General features: G+C 40.1%; 1 protein-coding gene across 7 annotated transcripts in view; it reads left to right on the top strand.

The window, feature by feature from the left end:
• arb2a (ARB2 cotranscriptional regulator A) overlaps positions 1–20,027 on the top strand; it is a 245,622-nt gene that overhangs the window by 6,635 nt on the left and 218,960 nt on the right. For all 7 annotated transcript variants that reach the window (XM_042488204.2, XM_088076907.1, XM_088076908.1 and 4 more), the window contains exon 4: positions 1,617–1,717. In XM_042488204.2, coding sequence (XP_042344138.1) covers positions 1,617–1,717 — 101 coding nt within the window. The remainder of the gene's footprint in view (positions 1–1,616; positions 1,718–20,027) is intronic.

The raw sequence follows: 20,027 nt of genomic DNA, 5'->3' as shown, positions 1-20,027 counted from the left end.
ATGCACACAGACACACACACATACACCCTTTTCCTACAGTAGGATTTCATTATAGCTCCTCTCTTCCTTCTCTTAGGCAGTAGTGTTTAGATCCTCACCCCTCCATGAATGCATAATTGATTTTCTTCAAGGTACTTTTTGTGCACACTGCTTTATCCTAACTTCTCACTCGTCTCCTGTGCTACTTCTCAGGCACACACGTCTGCTTTGTTAATGCAACATGATGACAAACCTAGATTCAGGATTACATGTTGTTTAACGACTAACCATGAAAGCAAGCTCTGTAATACACAGTGTGTTAGTGATGTAAGATTTATCACATTGATAGAAGGGGTGAAAATGGTGGCAATTTAGTAGGAGATGAAAAAATGCTTATGCATTCTTTTATCTTGCAAAGATATTATATTTATTTATATCTTAGATGGGTTTCTTCACGTTGTGCAATAATTGAGAAAGTATGAGAGCCCCCTGGCTATTTGGGTTAAGTATGTGTACTTTTCACTGGTTTAGCTCTTACAAATTCCGCAGTCATAAAGGTCAAAATTAAATTTAACACTGTTTAGTGTTTTATTGTGTTGTAGTGTCAACGGCAGGATCGATGGGCTCATTGCTAAGGTATAAACGTAGTGGTTCCACAGCTACACAAGGGCAAATGTTTATTAAGAAAAAACAGTAGCACCATTTCTTTACAGCATTTTCCTGTTTTATGACTGTTTTATATCAAATAAAACCTGGATGTGTTGGAAACTCCTCTGTTTCCCCAGAATTATAATAAATCACTTAAACATTTTCCCTAAAAGCTATTGCTTCTTCTCAGTCAATTCTTGTGTGTTGTTCTGTGGCTCTCTTACAACAGTTTTCAGACACGCACATACTTAAGCTTAGTGACACTTACTGTATGACCACACCTGGTCCTCCTGGCCAGAGCTGCTGGTGTGTGTGTGTGTTTTGGTGTGTGTGTGTGCTGTGCTGGTTAGGGTGATTGGCTGATGCCCAGACAGCGTCCTCAAAGGAGTTGCAAGGAGCAGTTGTTGTCGTGGCTAATGCGTGCCAGGCCACCTTTCTTTCTCTCACAAAAACACCCTGAGAACCTTTTTCACACCTCCTTTAGTCTTTGCTGTTGGAGACTTCAGGTGGAAATGGCAGGGACAGACCTGTGGCCTGTGGCCAGAGTGAACAGAGAAGAAGAGGGAGAGAGAGATTGACACAGTTAAAGAGGAATGGGAGAGGCTTTTAGATGGATGAAAAGAGGGAAAGAGAATTTTTTGCCATACCAGCTGTCCAGCGCTGGCCTGCCAGACTACCCAGAAGGCCGTTGGAGTCGTGACTGGAAGAACGCGGCTGCATCCACAGGCCTTGTACCTGCCAGATGGGGTTGGTGGAGGGAGGGAGGCTAAAGAAGCGAAAGGACCACCAGAGGAAATAAGAGACAAAAACTGAAAATAGGCAATAAAAAACTGAAGAGGTCAAGCTTGATTTGCTTGATTGGCAGATGTACTTCTACATGTCTGGTCAGAGGTAGTGATCTGCCGACTACTCATACACACACATGTACACATATCCATCATCACTACAGATATGTTTTGACCGTCTTTCATTCTATCTTTCTCCCACAGATGGCCAGCTCAGACATATAAAAACAGGAGAGCCGTTTGTATTCAATGCCAGAGAGGATCTCCACCGCTGGAACCAGAAACGCTATGAAGCTCTTGGAGAGGTAACACATATGTGTTTTTTAAAAGTTTAATCTCAGCTACATGTTCATCATCTTTGACCTCAGCTACTCGGTCTTTCAGGATCTTCTGTCCTGAACAAGTCCACACACTAGAATAAGCTCCTATAAATATTTAATTAAATTACCACCATTTTTTTCATATCTTGTATTTTTTCATATCTTGCATCATCTCTGGTCCAGCACCTAGTTTGTTGTCGTTTGGATGTGCGTGCTTTTGCAAACCTTTTTGCTGAACAGTTTTTGTGATGTGACAGTACAAGATGATGAAACTTTGTTGATTTTTGGAGAGCAAACGGACACGGCGGCACACAGAACCTGTGACATGCTTTATCTGGGTTGGATTGGATCTTTGGCATTTTTCAATCTACACCTTCAGCAACCCAATCCTCCAGGGATATCCCCCAAAGATAAATATTTAGAAACCTAAAAGCTAAACTGACCATTTTAGACTATGATTATTTAGATTTTGAAACAAAAATCTGTCATCAGTTGATCTCAACGTTTTGATGACTGAGTCCTATTTTAGGGGGGCGGCATACAGGGTTCTGCAGGAAAAGTGAACACTATGACTTTTATATGACATTTTTATGACACATTATACTATGCCTTTATTTCTGTGACTTTGCAACATGGAGATGCCAACACACATTAGAGACTTCTCAGTTGCTGATGCATTCAGGAGTGGTGTGAATGGGACATGACGGCATGTACAGCGAAAGCTACTTCTGGACTTCCTTTTGAATTTTTACTCTACAAAATACCTACAGCTCCAAAATCTCATATGATGTAAGTTTTATGGTTGTCCAACTGCAGAACGATACATATCCAAACATACACCATCCTAAGGTTCACCTTTAATTCACTCCCACAGTACCACCACATGCAATATGCATTAAGATAATGAGACAAATGTTCTTTTGTAATCTGTTTTTATTTATTTTTTTGTTTGCATCCCCTGCTATGTTGCTTTTAATTGTGCGTGTTCTTTGAAGTTCAAAGCAAAGTGATAGACCCGTTTGTGGGATTACCTGGGTGTTTTTATTATTTCTAATGCAGGTATACAGTAGCTCCTTTGAGAGCCAGCCTTCTGTGAAGCCTTTTTTCCCCTCTTTTCTTTTGCCTGCTCAGGCACTATCCACCAGCATCTAAAAAGGCTGTAGAAACAAACATTTGGTAGCATGCAAGCAGAGGCCCTGAAAGAACACACAGACATTTAAACTAACTGAACTCAGGCATCGGAGGGGGGCAAACATTTGGTGAAAACAAATAATCATCAAGCAGGAAGTATGCAAATTTTATTCATCCTGTGATTAAAAAATTGACAGAAGCATCTTCTTTAGGGAAGAAAAAAGCAAACCGTGTCAATCAGTGTTGATACAAGCTTGTGTAATGAGAACAGATACTGTGTGAGTTATGCTGCAGGAGATTAACTGGCTGTGAAGAAAGCAGCACTACCTGAATAAGCAGTATTATCTGTCTGTTGTTTTTAGGCCACAGATGATTCAAGAAAATAAATATTGTACCTTTCTCATACAGCTTTACAAGTACAAATGCAATGTTTTTTGCTGGTAATAAATATGCTCCATTATAAATAGACACAGCTACTGAACTGTCTGCCTTTGGTTTGTAAAAGTGGGTTATGCTGCTTAGTCAACCTCTGTATGTGTGAGTTTATGAGTGTGTGTCACACATGCGTATCTACATGCTTATTTCTTTGTCCATGTGGCCGACACATGCAGATGTATTTTTGTGGGACTTCCTCCCTCTATGCATTTGCTTTGCAGATGTCAGGAAAGCAAATGTAAGTCTGAAATCTTAGTTTATTTTTCATATGCACAACAATTACAGTTTAGCAGTCATTGACAATTAAATTCTTGTTCTCAGGCTTTGTGCAATAATGTTTTTGCAAAATATATAAAAAAAACGACGTAGTAAAAATGAGAATCCAAGACGTAAACATAAAATATAAAATTTTGCAGAAGTTAAAATATGAATAAAACAATGTCGGCCACATGGACAAAGAAATAAGCATGTAGATAAGAACATATATATATATATATATATATATATATATATATATAAAACAGAATGAAACAAAATAGATACAACATAAAAAATGATGTAGAGTTAAAAATAAGCTTCTATACCAACAGGCCTATTATGGGCCAACGCAAGTCCACAACTCATCTTATGCCCTTTATCAACCTGCCACCTGAGACGGTCTGAGAAATAGCCAGAATTCAGCCAGAGAGCTGTTTGAGATGGCACAAGGTCGTGGGTGCCTGTTTGCCGCTGGCAGTATGAATAGAAGGGTGCCATCATTGTCCCCTAATGCTCACTGGTATTCCTTTCTCTCCCTCCTTTCCGTCATACCTCTGGAGAACTGATGGCTGCTTTCTGCTTTGCCACAGTGCAGAAGCTACTCTCACCCACTGTCTGATTAGCTGTTATTGGGAACGAGGGCTTGGGTTCGGGTATCTATCTTGAGCTTCCCTCTCCCCACACAGCTCAGACAGAATTGAAGTACACAGATTTATCACTAATTGTTCAGCTTATCTTCATATAAGAGCTCATATGATATCTTATGAATTAGCATCCCTGCTGGTTAGGTTAGTTTTAGGAAAAAATTTAATGTTGGGTGTCGTCACATTACGTACTTAAGGTGATCCAATGACATGATGTGACGGGACATAGACAGTGGTGTCCAGTGTCAAAGTCCTGTATTTAATTTCCCATCCATAAACTTCGACCGCCTCCTTATGTGAACTTTGTTGCTTTTTAACCAATGTCACCTGAATTCCTCCTTTGCTCCCAGACAGCCCACAGTGCTTAGGTCACATGATCACAACCTCCTGACTCAAGAATATGTGGGTATATAAACAAATTATAATGAAATACTTTTTTAGACACTTTACTACTGGATAGCCCTTTCAGATGAATCATCTTGTTTTGTAGGTATAAGTAGGAAATTGTGAATGAGAAAAGCCTGAATTGTTACAGATGATTACCGTACTCGAGACAAGGATATATGTGCCAAAGAACTCTTCTGAACTCCACGCCACTCTGCCGTTATTTTCAGTAAGGGAGTTAACTAATCAGAACTCACCATGACAACATTTAAATGGACAGTAATAGCTCCATGACACCATAACTGTCCGAAGGCTCACCAAAACACAACCAGTGAACTTGTGCTGTGAATGAGTACTTGAGATAATATATGTGCAACACCTAAAGATAAGTACAAGACTGTTATTTATGGACTCAGGTCAGCCAACTTTGTCCTCTGAATTCTGGTGTAAAGCAAGTCATAGGTATAAAGGCATTAACACAGACCACAGCCACTGCCAACGTTACAACTGTAGAGCAGGTTCAAACCATTAATAAATGTTCATGAGACAGAAGTGGAGATCGCTGCTGATAAGTTTGGATATGGGTGTATTATGAAGAGTACCAGATGACAAAAAAAGGAAAGAGTTTTACGTGGAGCAATGGGGAAAAAACATCTGAAGAGAAGATTGTAGTAGTGAGAGACACCTCTGTCAGAGACATAAGCTGTCGGACAGTTCAAACACCACACTCCAGGTGCTATGGTCTTTAACATAAAAGAGAAAATTCCTCAAATGATAAACACCCCCAAGTTAATCATTATCAATAATTGTTCTGTTTGGGCAATGATGTTTGCAGAGAGCAAACAGAAGTGCTAAAGCAGGATTTCTTTGAACCGTTTTAAACAATTTTTTATTAGTAAAACAGTGCAAATAGTGTTTAGACTGATCAACAGATTCATCAGACTCTTTGGACTCAGCGCATGGCTCAGCAAAGCCTGTGGTCTGAAAGGGATCCACTGAATTGATAACTTCAATCTGTTCTGGGGATGTGAGCACCTTTTCCGGGGGAGATGGCCTGCAGCCAAGCAGGTCTGGAGTGAAAGTATTGATGGACCATTTTCAGACCAACCAGCTCGTGGATCAGTCTCTTAATTCCTCCTCCCCTCACTCTCCACTGCCTCACTCCTTTTGGCACCCATTGATAAAAAATTAAGCACTGGTTAATGCTGGTATTAAACTCAGCCCCCAGTCACTGCCACATCATCTGCATCCACCCAAACAGAACACTTTCTGTAACACCAACTTTACTAATAATGAAATGAGAGGACAGCTCTTTCCTGTCCAGGCTGAGGAGACTGATAAGACTAGCAAGGTCACCAGAAGTTTGACTCATCCAGCTCCCCCCTCCTCCCTTCTTCTTAAACAAACTAAGATCAGAGATTTAGCAACTGGATGTGATGCTGATGGATGCCACTAAGCCACACTGCTGCATCTCTAATCACTGCTATTAAAATCAAAGGAAATCTGGAGAGAATGACGAGAAGGAGAAGTTCCCCAGTACAGAGTACAAGTCCCTGTCCTACTTCTACCACCCTCACTATACCTCTTCTTTATTCTATTGGAATTGGTCTTACTGCTTTGTACAGTGGCACCCACCAACTGCCAGCAGCAGACTGTTCCTCTGGACATCATGTTCCTCTTCCTGTTACGATAAGTAAGATAGTGAACAAAATGTACATTTTAGAATTTGACATCAGTTTCCCGTCAGCCACAGTCTTCATTTAACAATTCAAAGAATGCGCTCAATAGTACATCTTACGGGTGACAACAAGATAATTTACTATATTATGCAGAGATAACGCACAGATTTATATAACAATATCACCAGGTCTCCTACAATTACTGAGGGAATGAACGAACAAAACAGAAGAAACCTCAAGAAAGATGTATAGCCATTTGGCAGCTTTAGTTGCCATATATATAATAGACTGTGCTTCTCGAGCCCTCTCTAATACCTGGAGAGTGAATCACATCACTCCAGTTCCTAGATCTTTGTACTGGCATCCTTTGTGTCAAAGAATTTACTTAAAATGGCCACCGTTGGTTCATAATGGTGCAGGGTCAAAATACATTTGTGATCTGCTGCTTCGTTGAACAGTCCGGTTCAGACCTCTCAAAGCGTCTGGGACAGGTGTGCTCACTGTCAAAGCTGGAGAAACAGCAATAGTTTGTATGCATCACATATCTAGAACAAACTCCCAGAAAACTTCTAGTCAGCTCCAACTCTCAATTCTTTTAAATCAGTGTTTGCCACTGCATTTTATTCAGTTACTATAAATTTGGAACTTTTTATTCATATCTTGCACTGCACTGTGGCTGCACTGTAATTTTTATTCAGCTGTTTACTGTCTTGTTCTATTTCATCCTCTATTTTACTTTGTTTTAATCCTTAAAATCCTATTTACGTATGTCTTTTTATATTGTCTTTTTACATGGACTTCTGTTTCTTTTATATCTTGTCTTAATTCCTTTATGTCTTATGTAAAGGACTTTGAATTCCCTTGTTGTTGAAAGTTGCTATACAAACAAATTTCCCTTGCCTCTGTCCATCTCTCCTTTCCTTGTTCCCTTTCAGTGTCTTTAGATCCTCATGGTCCTGTATTTTGTGTGGAGGACTCTGTGTGTGTGTGTCTGTGTGTGTGTGTTTGTGTCTGTGTGTGTGTGTGTGCGTGTGTGTGTGTGTGTGTGTGCGTGTCTGTTTGTGTGTCTGTGTGTCTGTGTACATGTGTGAGGGGGCTGGGTGGCGGCGGCTGTATTGTCAGACACATCACAGCACCAGATGTCCAATTTGCACTTCAGCCTCGTCTGAATGGAGGGACAGATAGAAAGAGGGAGAATGAGGATGTTGGTGTGATGGCCTCCAAGCAAAAGAAAGAAATGGGAACAAAATTTGGGTTGAGCACAGGAGCAGTGAATAATTTTTCACTTTATAAAAGACAATTAAAAAATGTTCCCATATACTTATGATGAGAGATTTGCAGATACTATTTTTTGAGAAGCTGCACTGGTCCACTTTGTAAGTGGAGGGCAAATGTGTGCGTGGGGACCTGGGCTTCAGTTCAACCCCTGAGAAAAACTATTACTCATTAAGTTAGACCACAGCTTAATCTGTAAGGCCTTTATAGTAGTAATGCAGTAAGAATCATTAAACAAACACCAAGGAATAGAAATTGAGATGGAATGACATAAGGTGCGCAGAAGAAAAATATACCAAACAAAAACTGTGTAAGCCACTTCAGAGAATGACTGTGAAGGTGTGCATACATTGACATGGCAACTCATATAGCACACGATTGATTGTATAAATCAAATATTTAAATTGAGCAAAAGGACAACTGTTCTCTAAGATTGGTAAAAAATTTTGTGGGAAATGTAGGACATCACAAAAGAAAAGAAGAACTGCCCAAGGCAGGTTGAGGAAAAGGGAAAGAAAAATTGGTAAAACAAAAAGCCAATAACACAAGTTAAACTTTTTGGATGTACTCTCTGAGTACAGTGTACTGACTCAGTGCAAACATACAGTAGGAGAATGATGTTCCTTAGAGCCATGAGCTCTGGTATGAGAACCTTTGAATGCCGGGAAAAGCTAGGTTATCTGGGTGATAGAGCTATTTTTCCCTTTTACCCAGAGTCAACCCACTCACTGATGCCTTTTTATGTCTTTCTGTATAGTCTGAGGGTATGGCAGTAGCATAAGAAAGGGCATCTATGGTTGTCTGTCTCTGGATAAGTAGGACAAATAAGAAGTCTTCAACTGAAATATCCCTTTATGTTCTGAATGCACTCTATTAGGAGTTTAAGCACCAAATTAGAGGATCTTACTCTCTGTTATTTCCAGTTATCCCAGTTTGTAAATTGTTGTATTGATCTAATGTATTCTTTATCATTAGATTTTTTTTTACCTTTCTTTGTATGATGTGCCATTTTTAAACTGAAATACTGCACGAACCGAGACTGAAGAACCCACAGACTGCTGGTGTAGGGACATTTTCCATCCTTGGCTCTGACTGTTATCATAATGGCCGTATTACAGCTGTAATATAGCGCAAGCTATCTGCGCAGTGTTGCTCGGCGCGGAGGGGTCACCTCAGCCTGTGTAGGTGTCAGTTGTAGTCTAATTCCTGTGATTCGGTGATGAATCTCTCTGATAGGAGACAAGCATAGGGTCTGGCCCAGATGGAGCTCTATTAAGCTGTTAATAAATGAGGATTCTTCTCTGCTCTGCCTGCATCTGTGGAATGGAAGGCACTCACAAATTTGTAAACACACACACACACACACACACACACACACACACACACACACACACACACACACAGAGTCAGAATATTATAATGAAGTAAAGCTAGCCAGATGGCTGAATTAGAAAGCCGTCTCTCTCCCTCTCTCTCTCTGTTTCTTACACTCTCTGCTGTCTCTCTGTTATCTTTTTTCTCTTCCTGTCTCCCTCTGTTTCCACATTATGGATGCTGGGCGTTGTCATAGTGGTGACCAGCTGGCCATGGTTTAAAGCCCTACTGAAGTGCCCTTGAGCAAAACACTAAGGAGAATGGCAAAATAACTTTCTTTGGTAACAATACATTATGACAAGCTTCTTATACTCTATTATATTAAATTATATTACATTATATTATGCTATATTTTACTTTACCACTGCGTAAATTACAATATAATTTGCATACAGGTCAGGTCAGGTAAACTTGATTATCTGCAAGGGATAATGTCGTCAAATGGCCCAGACACACCAAACTAACATCAAAGAAATAGCGGCGACAAAGACTGACTTGCACTGAATGCACCACAATGACTACAGTGAATGGCCAACTTGCATCCTGCGCCTGCCTGAGAAGAAATAACTCTCCATGGCAGCAGGTGGAGATAGTAAGTATTTGTCATTCAATAAGGGAAAGCAAAAGACAGACAGGACGGATTCATTTAGTACATTAAAAACACAACTCAGTGGTGAAAGAACAAATTATATATACCATGCGTGAAAGAACAATAACACAAACAATTATGAACAGTTCTTGCTAAGAACTTAATGACTAGAAAAATAATCTAACCTCATATAACAAGTTTTTTTTCAGACTTGGTAATATACATACACGTCTGTCTCTCATTACTAGTCTAATTGTTGTAGGCACAAATGGTTTGCTGTATGTCATTGTTCTGATTTCCTGCAGAGGGATTCTGCCATTTGACTTTGACCTCTTGGAGTTTCAGGTGGAGAGCATGGGTAGGATCATGAGGATCTGATCAGCCTTTTTAAGAATAAGGTCATTGTACAGCTGTGCTCCAGACATCTGATCATCCCCGCTGATCCAACTGTACTTGCTGGCTTGATCATCGGCTGCACTTTTGCATGATCTTAAATAGGCATATTTCTGAAGGTGCAGATCAGGCCAAGGAACAATAGGCTCTGCTGGACAGATTATAGAACATCTGGAGGATAGGGTGGTCTACTCTGAGGTGAATCAGTTTCCTCAGAAGAAACAGCCTCTTTTGTGGTTTCTTAGACTTAATTTCTGCACATTCCTTAAATCTTTGGTGGTCATCAATTTAACCCCAGGGTATAGAGGATACGCATAAACTGTGCAGGTGAAGATTGGCATACATTTGAATGTTAGTCTCAGGACAAATAATATATTATGTAGTAAAACATGGGATGTAAAAATGATTGGTGTAGAAGATCTAAAGAGAGTCAGTGGCCAGCTTGTGTATAATTGTGTACTTGTGAAGAGTTAACGAACAGTACAGTCCATTAAACTGACATTGTTAATTTGTTCACATTGCTGGAATGCAAAGTTCATCATCTACCAGTGTCTACATGGTAGTTTTGTGTATGTGCAGGTGCAGCCTTTAGATTATTCCATTAGACTTTGTGTTTATGAGTTTTTCCACAGGAAGCAAAAATGCAGTAGACTGTAACCAAAAAGAGATGAATTACATTTGTAAGTTGCACAGGTCTTATGAATCAACTTTAAAGAGTCATAGCGCTGTCATGAAGTGTTTTTTCAGGCCCGCAGTGGGAACCCCGGAGACAGGCCTCCGTACTGTACTTAAAGCATCAGGAGGCCCCATACCAGTCGTGGACCATTTTGTTGGGAAGCTAATGGGATCTCCCTAAAGAGGGACTATAAATGACAGCTGTCTGCCTGGATTCACTGACTGCCATCACGTCCCCATTCCCAAAACACTTAAACACTGCCGCCGCAGCTTCTGCTGAGAGCATGAAGGAGGAAGCAGACACAGTCAGACAAAAATGGTTGCAGGGAGTGGGTGAGGTGGATTAGAGTTGATGAAAGAGAAGGGAATTGGACTAGGGGTGGGGGGTTTGAGTGGGGTGTTAGAGAAAAGACAGGAAGGCTGGTAGTTACAGCGCTGGCATCTGTCGCTACCGCCGGCACCCAGGGTGGCACACAATACTTTTCTTTGAATTAGACCTCTGCCGGCTTCTCAGTTAACACCTGAGGAGGTCATTACGATGCCATTAGGATGAGTAGTGCTGGGAGGGCGGAAAGGGAGAGAGAGAGAGGGATATCTGCACTAAGTGTAAACAGTCTGTCAGTCTGCGTCTGAGAACTTTCTCTTCCCCTGGAGAGCCCTCTCTCCTCTGACAGAAGAATGACAGAGACCTCATGGGAATTACACCAGTCTCTCTCTCTCTCTTTGTTTCCCACACGGACTGACAGATCACAAATTCACAACAATAGGCTCTATTTTAATACCACTTTTTGTTGGTACACAAGGCTGACTTAAAATAAACAACCTTTCTATTGCCTCATGCTCTCTCTCATTTTCGCAGTCTCTCTTTCTGAGTATGCTTTGCTGTTGTTGCCGCTGTTGTTGTGCTGCATTGTTCGGGGGGATTTTCTTCTCTTTTTTCCTTTTTCTTCCTCTCCTCTATTCTCTGGAGAAGAAGGAATGCTTTCCTGGGTGCAGTCAGTGATACGGCATGGAACAGCTCTTTCAGTTTCATTATATAAACAGCTTTGATGCCTCTTCTTGCTCTCTGGTTTCTATGGCTAAGTGGCTTTTGGAGAGGGCTCTGGACTACAGAGACAAGAGGTGTGTGTGTGTGTATGTATGTATGTGTGTGTGTGTGTGTGTGTGTGTGTGTGTGTGTGTGTGTGTGTGTGTGTGTGTGTGTGTGTGTCTGTACACGAGCTTCTTGTGTATGTGCTGCTGTCTTGAGTATGTTTGTGCATTTGGTTGACATGAAAATAGTTTTATCAGATAGACCAGTGTGGCATCATGGGCCCCAATATGTACTAGAAATGTCTCCATTTGTGTTATTCCAACTGGAAGCCTCACAAGGCCTTGAAACAGTTTGCTAACAATGACTTCTGATTACTTTTTCATTCTGATTACTTTTTTATTGTTTATTATGCCTCCATGCCAGCAATAGCTGTGGCTTGAGGCATTATGTTGTTTGGTTGTCTGTCTGTCCCATTGTCTAGAAGGCACTATCTCAAGAATGCCTTGATGGAATTTCATCAAGGACCCCCATTAGCAACAACTATTCTTCCTGGGGTCCACACAAACAAGACAAAACATACAAGATCAATCAAATATACATTAGTAATAAAAACATAGATAAGAAATATAATCACAACACACCAGGAGCTAAAATAATTCATAGTGTATGAGTACATAGATAATTTAAAATAGTTTACTTAAAGAAATCTACCTTGACATTTTCTACTTTAGTCAATTAATCATCATTCACACACAGGTAAGATTTTGGTGGTCAAAGGTCAAAATCATTCTGACCTGCATATATCTCATTTTTGTGAAACTTATCTCTCAAGAACACCTTGTGGGAATTTCTTCAAACTTGGCACAAATGTGGACTCAAAGATGAACTAATTAGATTTTGGTGGTCATAGGTCCATAGTCGAGGTCACTGCAACCTTGCATCCATCTCATTCTTGTGAACTTGATATTTTAAGAACATCTTGGGGTAATTTCTTCAAAGTTGACACAAATGTCCACTTGGACTCAAGAAAACTGTTTAGAATTTAGTGGTTGAACGTCAAAGGTCGAAGTCACTGTGACCTCACAAAACATGTTTTTCGCCAAACTCAAGAATTCAAACACTAATTATGACAAAATATTACACAAATGACTAATAGGACAAAGTGTTGAAGCACTGACATTTTATATCCAAAAGGTCAAAGGTCACTGTGACATAATGTTCTGCAGAAACACTTTTTTTGGTCATTATTCAATGCCATGACTGAGGAACAGAAGAGGAGACACTTGGTAAGATACTGAATTGGTGACACTAATCTTGCCTGTCCACCATGAAACTGTGCTGATTGTACAGATCTTCAGTGCTGCTCGGGGGAAGATGTGTGTGAAGCATCCATGTTTTCACAGTAATGGATGTAAAAACGTGCAACTTGACTGGTGAGCAGAGACAAAAAACTTTAAGAGCCTTTAATCTATCTTGATGAAACCTACCTGATAAACATCTGCTCATGTTCCACATTTGTGTCCGAGGGCTGGTTTCAGACCATTGCTCTCTCTTCCTCCCCTGTAATTATCCTAGATTCTTCATTGCCGTTGACCATCCCAACCTTTACCCTCCCTGCCTCCTCCTTATCATCCTCTGATCCCTTTCCTTCTTTTCTCTTTATATTTTTCTTACTCTCTATTCCCTTACCCCTGTGTCTCATCTCCTCATCTTTCCCACCTCTCTTCCTGTCCTGGTTCTCTTTCTCCCCACGTTTGGTTGTGTGTGTGCCCAGGAAAGATCATCTCCTCATCGCCTTAGGTGCGGTCAGCCAAACCAGGCATGACCATCGTAATCAGTGCGAGAACACACACCACATATGCATATGTACATGTACACACATGATGTGGGAGGTCTCGCTCTGTAGTGAGGAGTTTAAAAACATATCGACTTTCAGCCACAATGGTCTTCATTAAAACCTTGGCTTGGTGTGTGAGTGAGAGTGATGAAGGAATTGTTATGGGGATGACCAGAGGTTTGCAAGGAGCTGATGTCACAGCCCACCCACTCTAAGGCCTCTTATCAAGGCCGCATACTGTACTGTTTTCTTTCCCCACCCATCCCCTCCTTCCATTGCTCCTTCTCCTCTCAGCTGTTCACTGCAGTGGGAGCTGGCACAAACTTGTGGCTCCTGGGGATTACTTCTCTATGTCTCCCTTCTTGTCTTCTTTCTTTCCTCCCACTGAGCCCTCCTCTAAGTCCCTTCCTTCCTCCCTGATCCCGCTCTTCTTGCTTCATCGCCACAATGCTTCCTCTACACAAACAAACCACAGACACAGAGGTGACCTCAGCCGCAGAAGGTCTGTTCCAGACTCTCCCACGACCGCTCTCACGGTCATGTAGAAAGCTTGCTGTTGTTCGAGGATGCATCATCACCCAGCTGTCTTAGCAGACAATTGATCTTCCGTTTTTGTTCTTTTACCTTGTTGAAGGCTGACACTGTCTCTCTGGACTAGAGCGAGGTTTACAATGGTTACAAATGTTTCGTAAACTGTCACTCATGGCCATTGCGCTGGGTTTTTTTAAAGGTGAAATTGTGCAGCCCTGGGACTTAGGTCCCCGCTCTTTACGATAGGTAGAGCTAAGCTCACATTGACATTTCAGATAATGTTGCATCCACATCTTGTCAGCCTGAATGATATTACATATTTATTGCAGATAAGAAGGACATTTTAAGCATGGGTATGGCCATGAAACCTATTGATTTGAATTGATTTCGGTTTCTTTTATCTCTTTCTCTCTGTGTTTTTCTCTCTCTCTCACCACCTTCCCATCCCTTCTCTTTGTGTGCCTTAATATTATTTGCCAAATCCACTCCTCATGCTTCTCCTACCGTCCGATGCCGACAATGCAGGCACTCAGCGTTGCTTCCTGCAGGCATTTCATTAAAGCACTAATAACACATTGGTAATTAGGTGACAAAGAGGCTTTTCTTATTGTACTGATCAGCTGCTGAGACGTAGTCCTCAGAGGCCCACACAGAAGGAGGTTGGCTGTGTGTGGTTGAGTGTGTGTACGTTTGCGTGTGTGTGTTGTTTTTTAGTTTCTGAGTTGTATGCCTCTACTCTGCGTCTATCCCTTTTTTCAAAATTAAAAAGAAAAGAAGAATTGGTTTTTGATCCAGTGGAATGCTGGTACTGTCCCCACTTTAACTCTTACTTTTGATCTTGTTTACTGAAAAGGTAATGCGGCTGGAGGTTTCCTTATGAACTAAAGCATACAGATGACCACACAGCCTGTATACCAGATATATATTAGATTCTTATTTATGATCTACAGTGCCCTTTTATCAGAGGGAATGCATTTACAGGGTGAAACTTGCATTCTTTCCACTTTTTCTCTCTTCTCTTGTTCCCTATTAGTCTCTCTCCTTATTCTATATCAGATGGTTCTCAAGCCACCTGAGGCACTGAACAAATAACGTAGTGCAAATGAAATTTCCTGTGAGGCTTATTGATGTCATTAAACACTAGCATACTGAGGCCCGGAATCATTTTAGTCTTCATCAGACTGGCTGACATTTTAGTGAATTAGCTGTTGGGAGGTTTGGTGGGTTGGGGTGAGGTGGGGTTGTTTTAGCTCCCCTAGCACCACCGCCCTCCCATCCCACCCACCCCCCCCCTCTTCTCAGGGTCAAATGGTAGAATCGATCATCTCATTTGGTCCGTCTGCTGGCCTTTGATTGGTTGTCATAAGGCCAATATGTGTCTGGTGCGTAATGTTATTCTTGCGTGTTGTTCTTTTAACCAGTAAATCAAGTTAGCATTGAGTTTCTTTCGGCATAAAAGAGCATAGCAATATTGTGATTATCATGAGAGTTCACATTTAACTTAAAAGCAAAAGACCTCCTTTTTTTGAGTACTCTTAACTTGCATTTGGGTTATTGCTGCCCTTTCCTTTCTGTGTCAGAATGCCAATTCATGTCTTTTAAAAAATGTTTCGGAATTTAGAACATGTCATTTAGGGATATGCATAATTTCATTGTTCCCTGGTTGACATTTCACTGCTGTTCTTAAATTGCCCTGCACCTTCACCAAAAAGAGATGTGCATATAACCTCTCATTTTTCCTAAACATGGTCTTAAAAAAAAACCATTTTGTTTTGTGTGTGCCAAAAATTACAAAAGCTAAGCAGATCTTAGCCCAAAAGAATCCCATCACATTTTTCATGTTTTGGTACTAGTCAGTTACATTTTTTTACAGTCACGTCAGCAGTGAGCGCAGAGATTTTCACTTTTTAAATGAACTTGTCATGTTAATGTTGTCATGTGAGTTTGACTAAGTCTAACTTCCTTGCTTTTAGAAGTAGCAGGATATTGTTGACATTCAGTGTTATTGTCAGCCCCTTCTCATTCCCACGTTGTTAGATACGCAGCTTGATCAGTGGCTGTTGGCATGTGATTCCAACACACAAGGCATCCTGCCGAGTCAGATGCATTAGACCTTTAAGTAATACCGATATAAAACACATTTGTTGCAGTGACGTAGTAAAAAAGATAGAGAAAGTCAAATAAACACAGGACTTTCACCCAGGAGACCAGTGCTCATGTCCTGTGCGATGCCAATTGCATATCAGTCATGTCTCATTACCTTGACCCCTTGAAGAAAAACTTCAGTTTTGCACTTGTCTCTTTGCTTTCTTCAGCCTCATTCTAATACAACGTTTTGACAGTAAAAATGCATGTTTGGGTAGTACTGAGCAAATGAGCGATGAATAAAGCTTGGATTGTACTGCATTAACTGTGTGAAAGTTTGTTAAAGGATGTTTTGATATAGTTTTGCTGTTGTTGGATCAGCAAATCATATGTGTGCTGTTTTACGTGGAGGCACGCAAGAAAAAAAATCCCCACAAGTTGAAAGTAACAGCGCGAATGCTTTATTTACAAACGGTCATTTGCTGGTTGAAGTTTTCCTTTAACAATGTCTTGCCATAACATACATCATGTTTAGGCCCCCAGGAAGTGTGCTGGACTTTGTGGCCAAACAGTGTAATTACACCGTCAGGTGATGCCTTGCAGTCCAAAAGACTTTTTCTTATAGAATTACATTGTGAAACAAACCAAATTTTTGACTATCACCACCCCCCCACAAAATGACTCATTTCAACATCATTGAAACAATGTCCCAGGATGTCCAAAACTGATGCTAGAGGGGGACCTAGAACTTTATAAGAGTTTGAAGCATAAGACCACTGACCAAGCTGCCGTATTTGATGAGTTTGGAGTGAAGATGTGTTGTTACTGTCATAAAGCTGTAGTCCTTAATTCTTCTACATACTGTAGCCAGAGCAAGTTAACTTTTTATTGGTTCCACAAACACAGTTGTGGCCTGTGAATGTCTCTTGTTTGTATGCAGAACTGTATATTTTTCTAGTTTTCCAGTTTTGTGAAGGTTTATATTAACATTTAAAGGTAGTCTGATACAGGCACTATTACAAACATTTCATTTCTTCCTTTCTCTTTGGTGAGGATGTTTTTAGCGACCCATCACTATTATTTAATGTGCAAAGATGTTTTTTACCTTTTATTATTCAATATCAGTACAGTTTGAGATCTGAGCACCATGCCAGTCTGTGCTATGAGTCGTGACAGTCTCTGGTTAATCCTTGTTTGTGTTCGGGGTCAGTCAGTTGGTCGGTCTCGCTCTGTAGCTGTGGCGCCACCGCTGGCTTTTGCTTTCCTGAATTGGTAAGCCTGATGCTTCTAAAGCTAGCCAAAGTGAGACTTCACTGCAAAGCAGGACGGCGTGTTACTCAACTCACCCTGTGGTCCATCCGCCCATTGTTGAATTGTTGTGACATGAACAGGACAGAGAGTCTGTCATCGCATGTGTTTGTGAAACATCATCAGAGCGACAAAAGCTCCAACACAGCTCACTGCCAGCGGCCGTGTGCCCTGTCATCTGCTATCACCTCTCCTCTGTCTTTCTCACACAACTGATCAAAGATCGAAATCTGCTCCACAAAGCGCTCCTCTCTGTTCTCAGCTGAGCAGGACGTGGGGAGAAAGAAAAGAAGGAAAGAAGAAATAAGGAAAATGGAAAAGAAAGTTGTTAATGTCACTGAACCATGAAAGGCTTGGCCTGGGGTTGGAATGATTCGGTATACAAGGTTCTTTAGTGCTGTGGCTGCGGGGATAAACATAACTTACATCAGCCCTTCGCTTGTACAGGAGATTTCCTCTCCTGGCACTTACAACCTCAACACTCTAACTGCACTGTGATTCACACGCACGCCGCACACAGTATGATCCAGACCCTTTCAAGTAGCTCATGTACACATACATACACACACACACACACACACACACACACACACACACACACACACACACACACACACACACACACATACATGCGAACATGAATAATAGGGGACTATCTAAGTGTACTATCCAAGAGGGAACCTTTATTAGCAGTCATTTTAAAAATACAAAACTAGAATTGAAAATTTACTTTTGAGGTCTTCTTTCACAATATTACTGCAAATGTGATTTTTACAATTTTTTAAAGAAATTGCCAAGAGGGGACCTGAAGCCTTGAGCGACGTCTGCCTATCAAAGGGGGGACATCCATATACTGCAGTCAAACTGGTTTATCCTGGTTCTCTCACCTATAGAGTGGTTCTTTTTCACTAAAACTTCATTTGTATCTTTAAAAATGGGTATGTAAACTTTATTGCTTGCAATATATCAACATTTTTTGTGATAATAAATATTACAGAAATAATACTTGCCAAAGCAAAGTATATCTTTTAAAGAAGGCTCCCATAATCCTGTGAATTCAGTTTTATCTTACTATTTACTGTTAATAACTTTTATTGTTGTCTTTTGTTTTATATATGTATATATATATATATATATATATATATATATATATGTATATTTAGACCAGACCAATTGTAACTACCAATGTATCACCAAAAATTCAGAAAAATAAATCTATAAACGAGTAACATTATACATAAAATGATCAGCAATATAATTACTTATTTTAATAAATAATATATTTATTTTAATTAGTTAATCACTATAAAATGATTTAACACAAGTCTGTGACTAATCCTTAAAAGCTGTTTGCTTCCAAAAGAAAGAAATCAAACTGTGACATGACAGATGAGCTCAGGTCCAGAGAAGTCAGTGGCGTTTCTGGATTTTGTTGAATCTGGCTTTCACTTAGCATAGTAGAGTCTTAAATTGCATTTATAGATGTAGTGATGAACTGTGTTCACTGTCAGTGGTTTTCAGTGTCCCCAAGCTCATTTTGTAATATCATGTTGGTATTTAATGCAGTGCAGCTTTATGGGTCAAAGGTCATGGCCATTCATTTTTGGTTTTTAGCCTTGTCCCTTTTTATGCAGAGATTTCTCAAGGTTCTCAAATCTTTTCATGCTATTATGGCAGATAGTTAATGGATTTGAACAGCAAATATCTTGTTTTGTAATGTATTCCTTTGTGTTCACAATAGTTTTTCAGTGATGGATGAAACACCTGTGTTTGTTAGTGTATTTTAGCATTATCTAATCTAGACCCCATTCAAAGATGTTTGTTTTTTAATGACTACAGTCTGTAACACATACTACACACACTGGCATGCAGCATTGTCACAGTGCACAGAGAGTGTGCGTGAAGTGAAAGGCACATAATAAATGTTACGATAAGTTCACAATGACACTCAGCTTTACAGGACTTCTTACATATCTAGTATTGTAAACTGAAACTTTTCTTTAGCACTTAAAGTTTAACTGGTATGTTAGTGTTTTGATGGGCATTGAAATGGTGATGAGCCACCAACAACTCATCTCAAAACAATCACAACAGGATACACATCTATGAATGGGCCTTCATAAGTCGACTTCTGTTTGTACTCTTTGAACTTTGCACTCTAAAAAGAAAAAAAAAATGTCCACACTCCATTTCCTTTTGTAAGAAAAACTAAAAAGGAGTTTTAAATTAAAATTATGTAACATCAAACTTTGACTTGACCTTTAAAATTGTTCAATTTCCAAAATACTTACCTGACCAGTTTTCACAAGTAGTGAATGTCAATCAAGTTTTCAATATACTTGTGTTCTCAGTCTGTACTTAAAGAAATGCAACTTGTTTGTTGGTGCACATTACAGAAGAAGGTCCACCCTTGAGTAGGATATAATGACATGAGTCCACTGTTGGCTGGTACATAATGTCACAAGTTCCTTCTTAGATAGCACGGAGTGACATTCACACTCAACCATGTAAAGCACATACAAACATATTTAATAATACTAGAAAAAAATCTCATCTGAATAATGTTACATTTCTTCTTCAAATATGATTTGTTAGTATGTTTGTGTAACAGAATATAAAGGCTCAACTTTAGTGGCTGGCTTAACCTTTTATGGCTTGATACTG

The sequence above is a fragment of the Plectropomus leopardus genome, chromosome 4 (assembly GCF_026936395.1).
Source record: "Plectropomus leopardus strain MGB_pleo_1.0 chromosome 4, ASM2693639v1, whole genome shotgun sequence".
In the NCBI taxonomy this organism is placed as follows: domain Eukaryota; kingdom Metazoa; phylum Chordata; class Actinopteri; order Perciformes; family Serranidae; genus Plectropomus; species Plectropomus leopardus.
The sequence above is the reverse complement of the archived record's forward strand: the minus strand, read 5'-3'. Positions and strand labels throughout refer to the sequence as shown.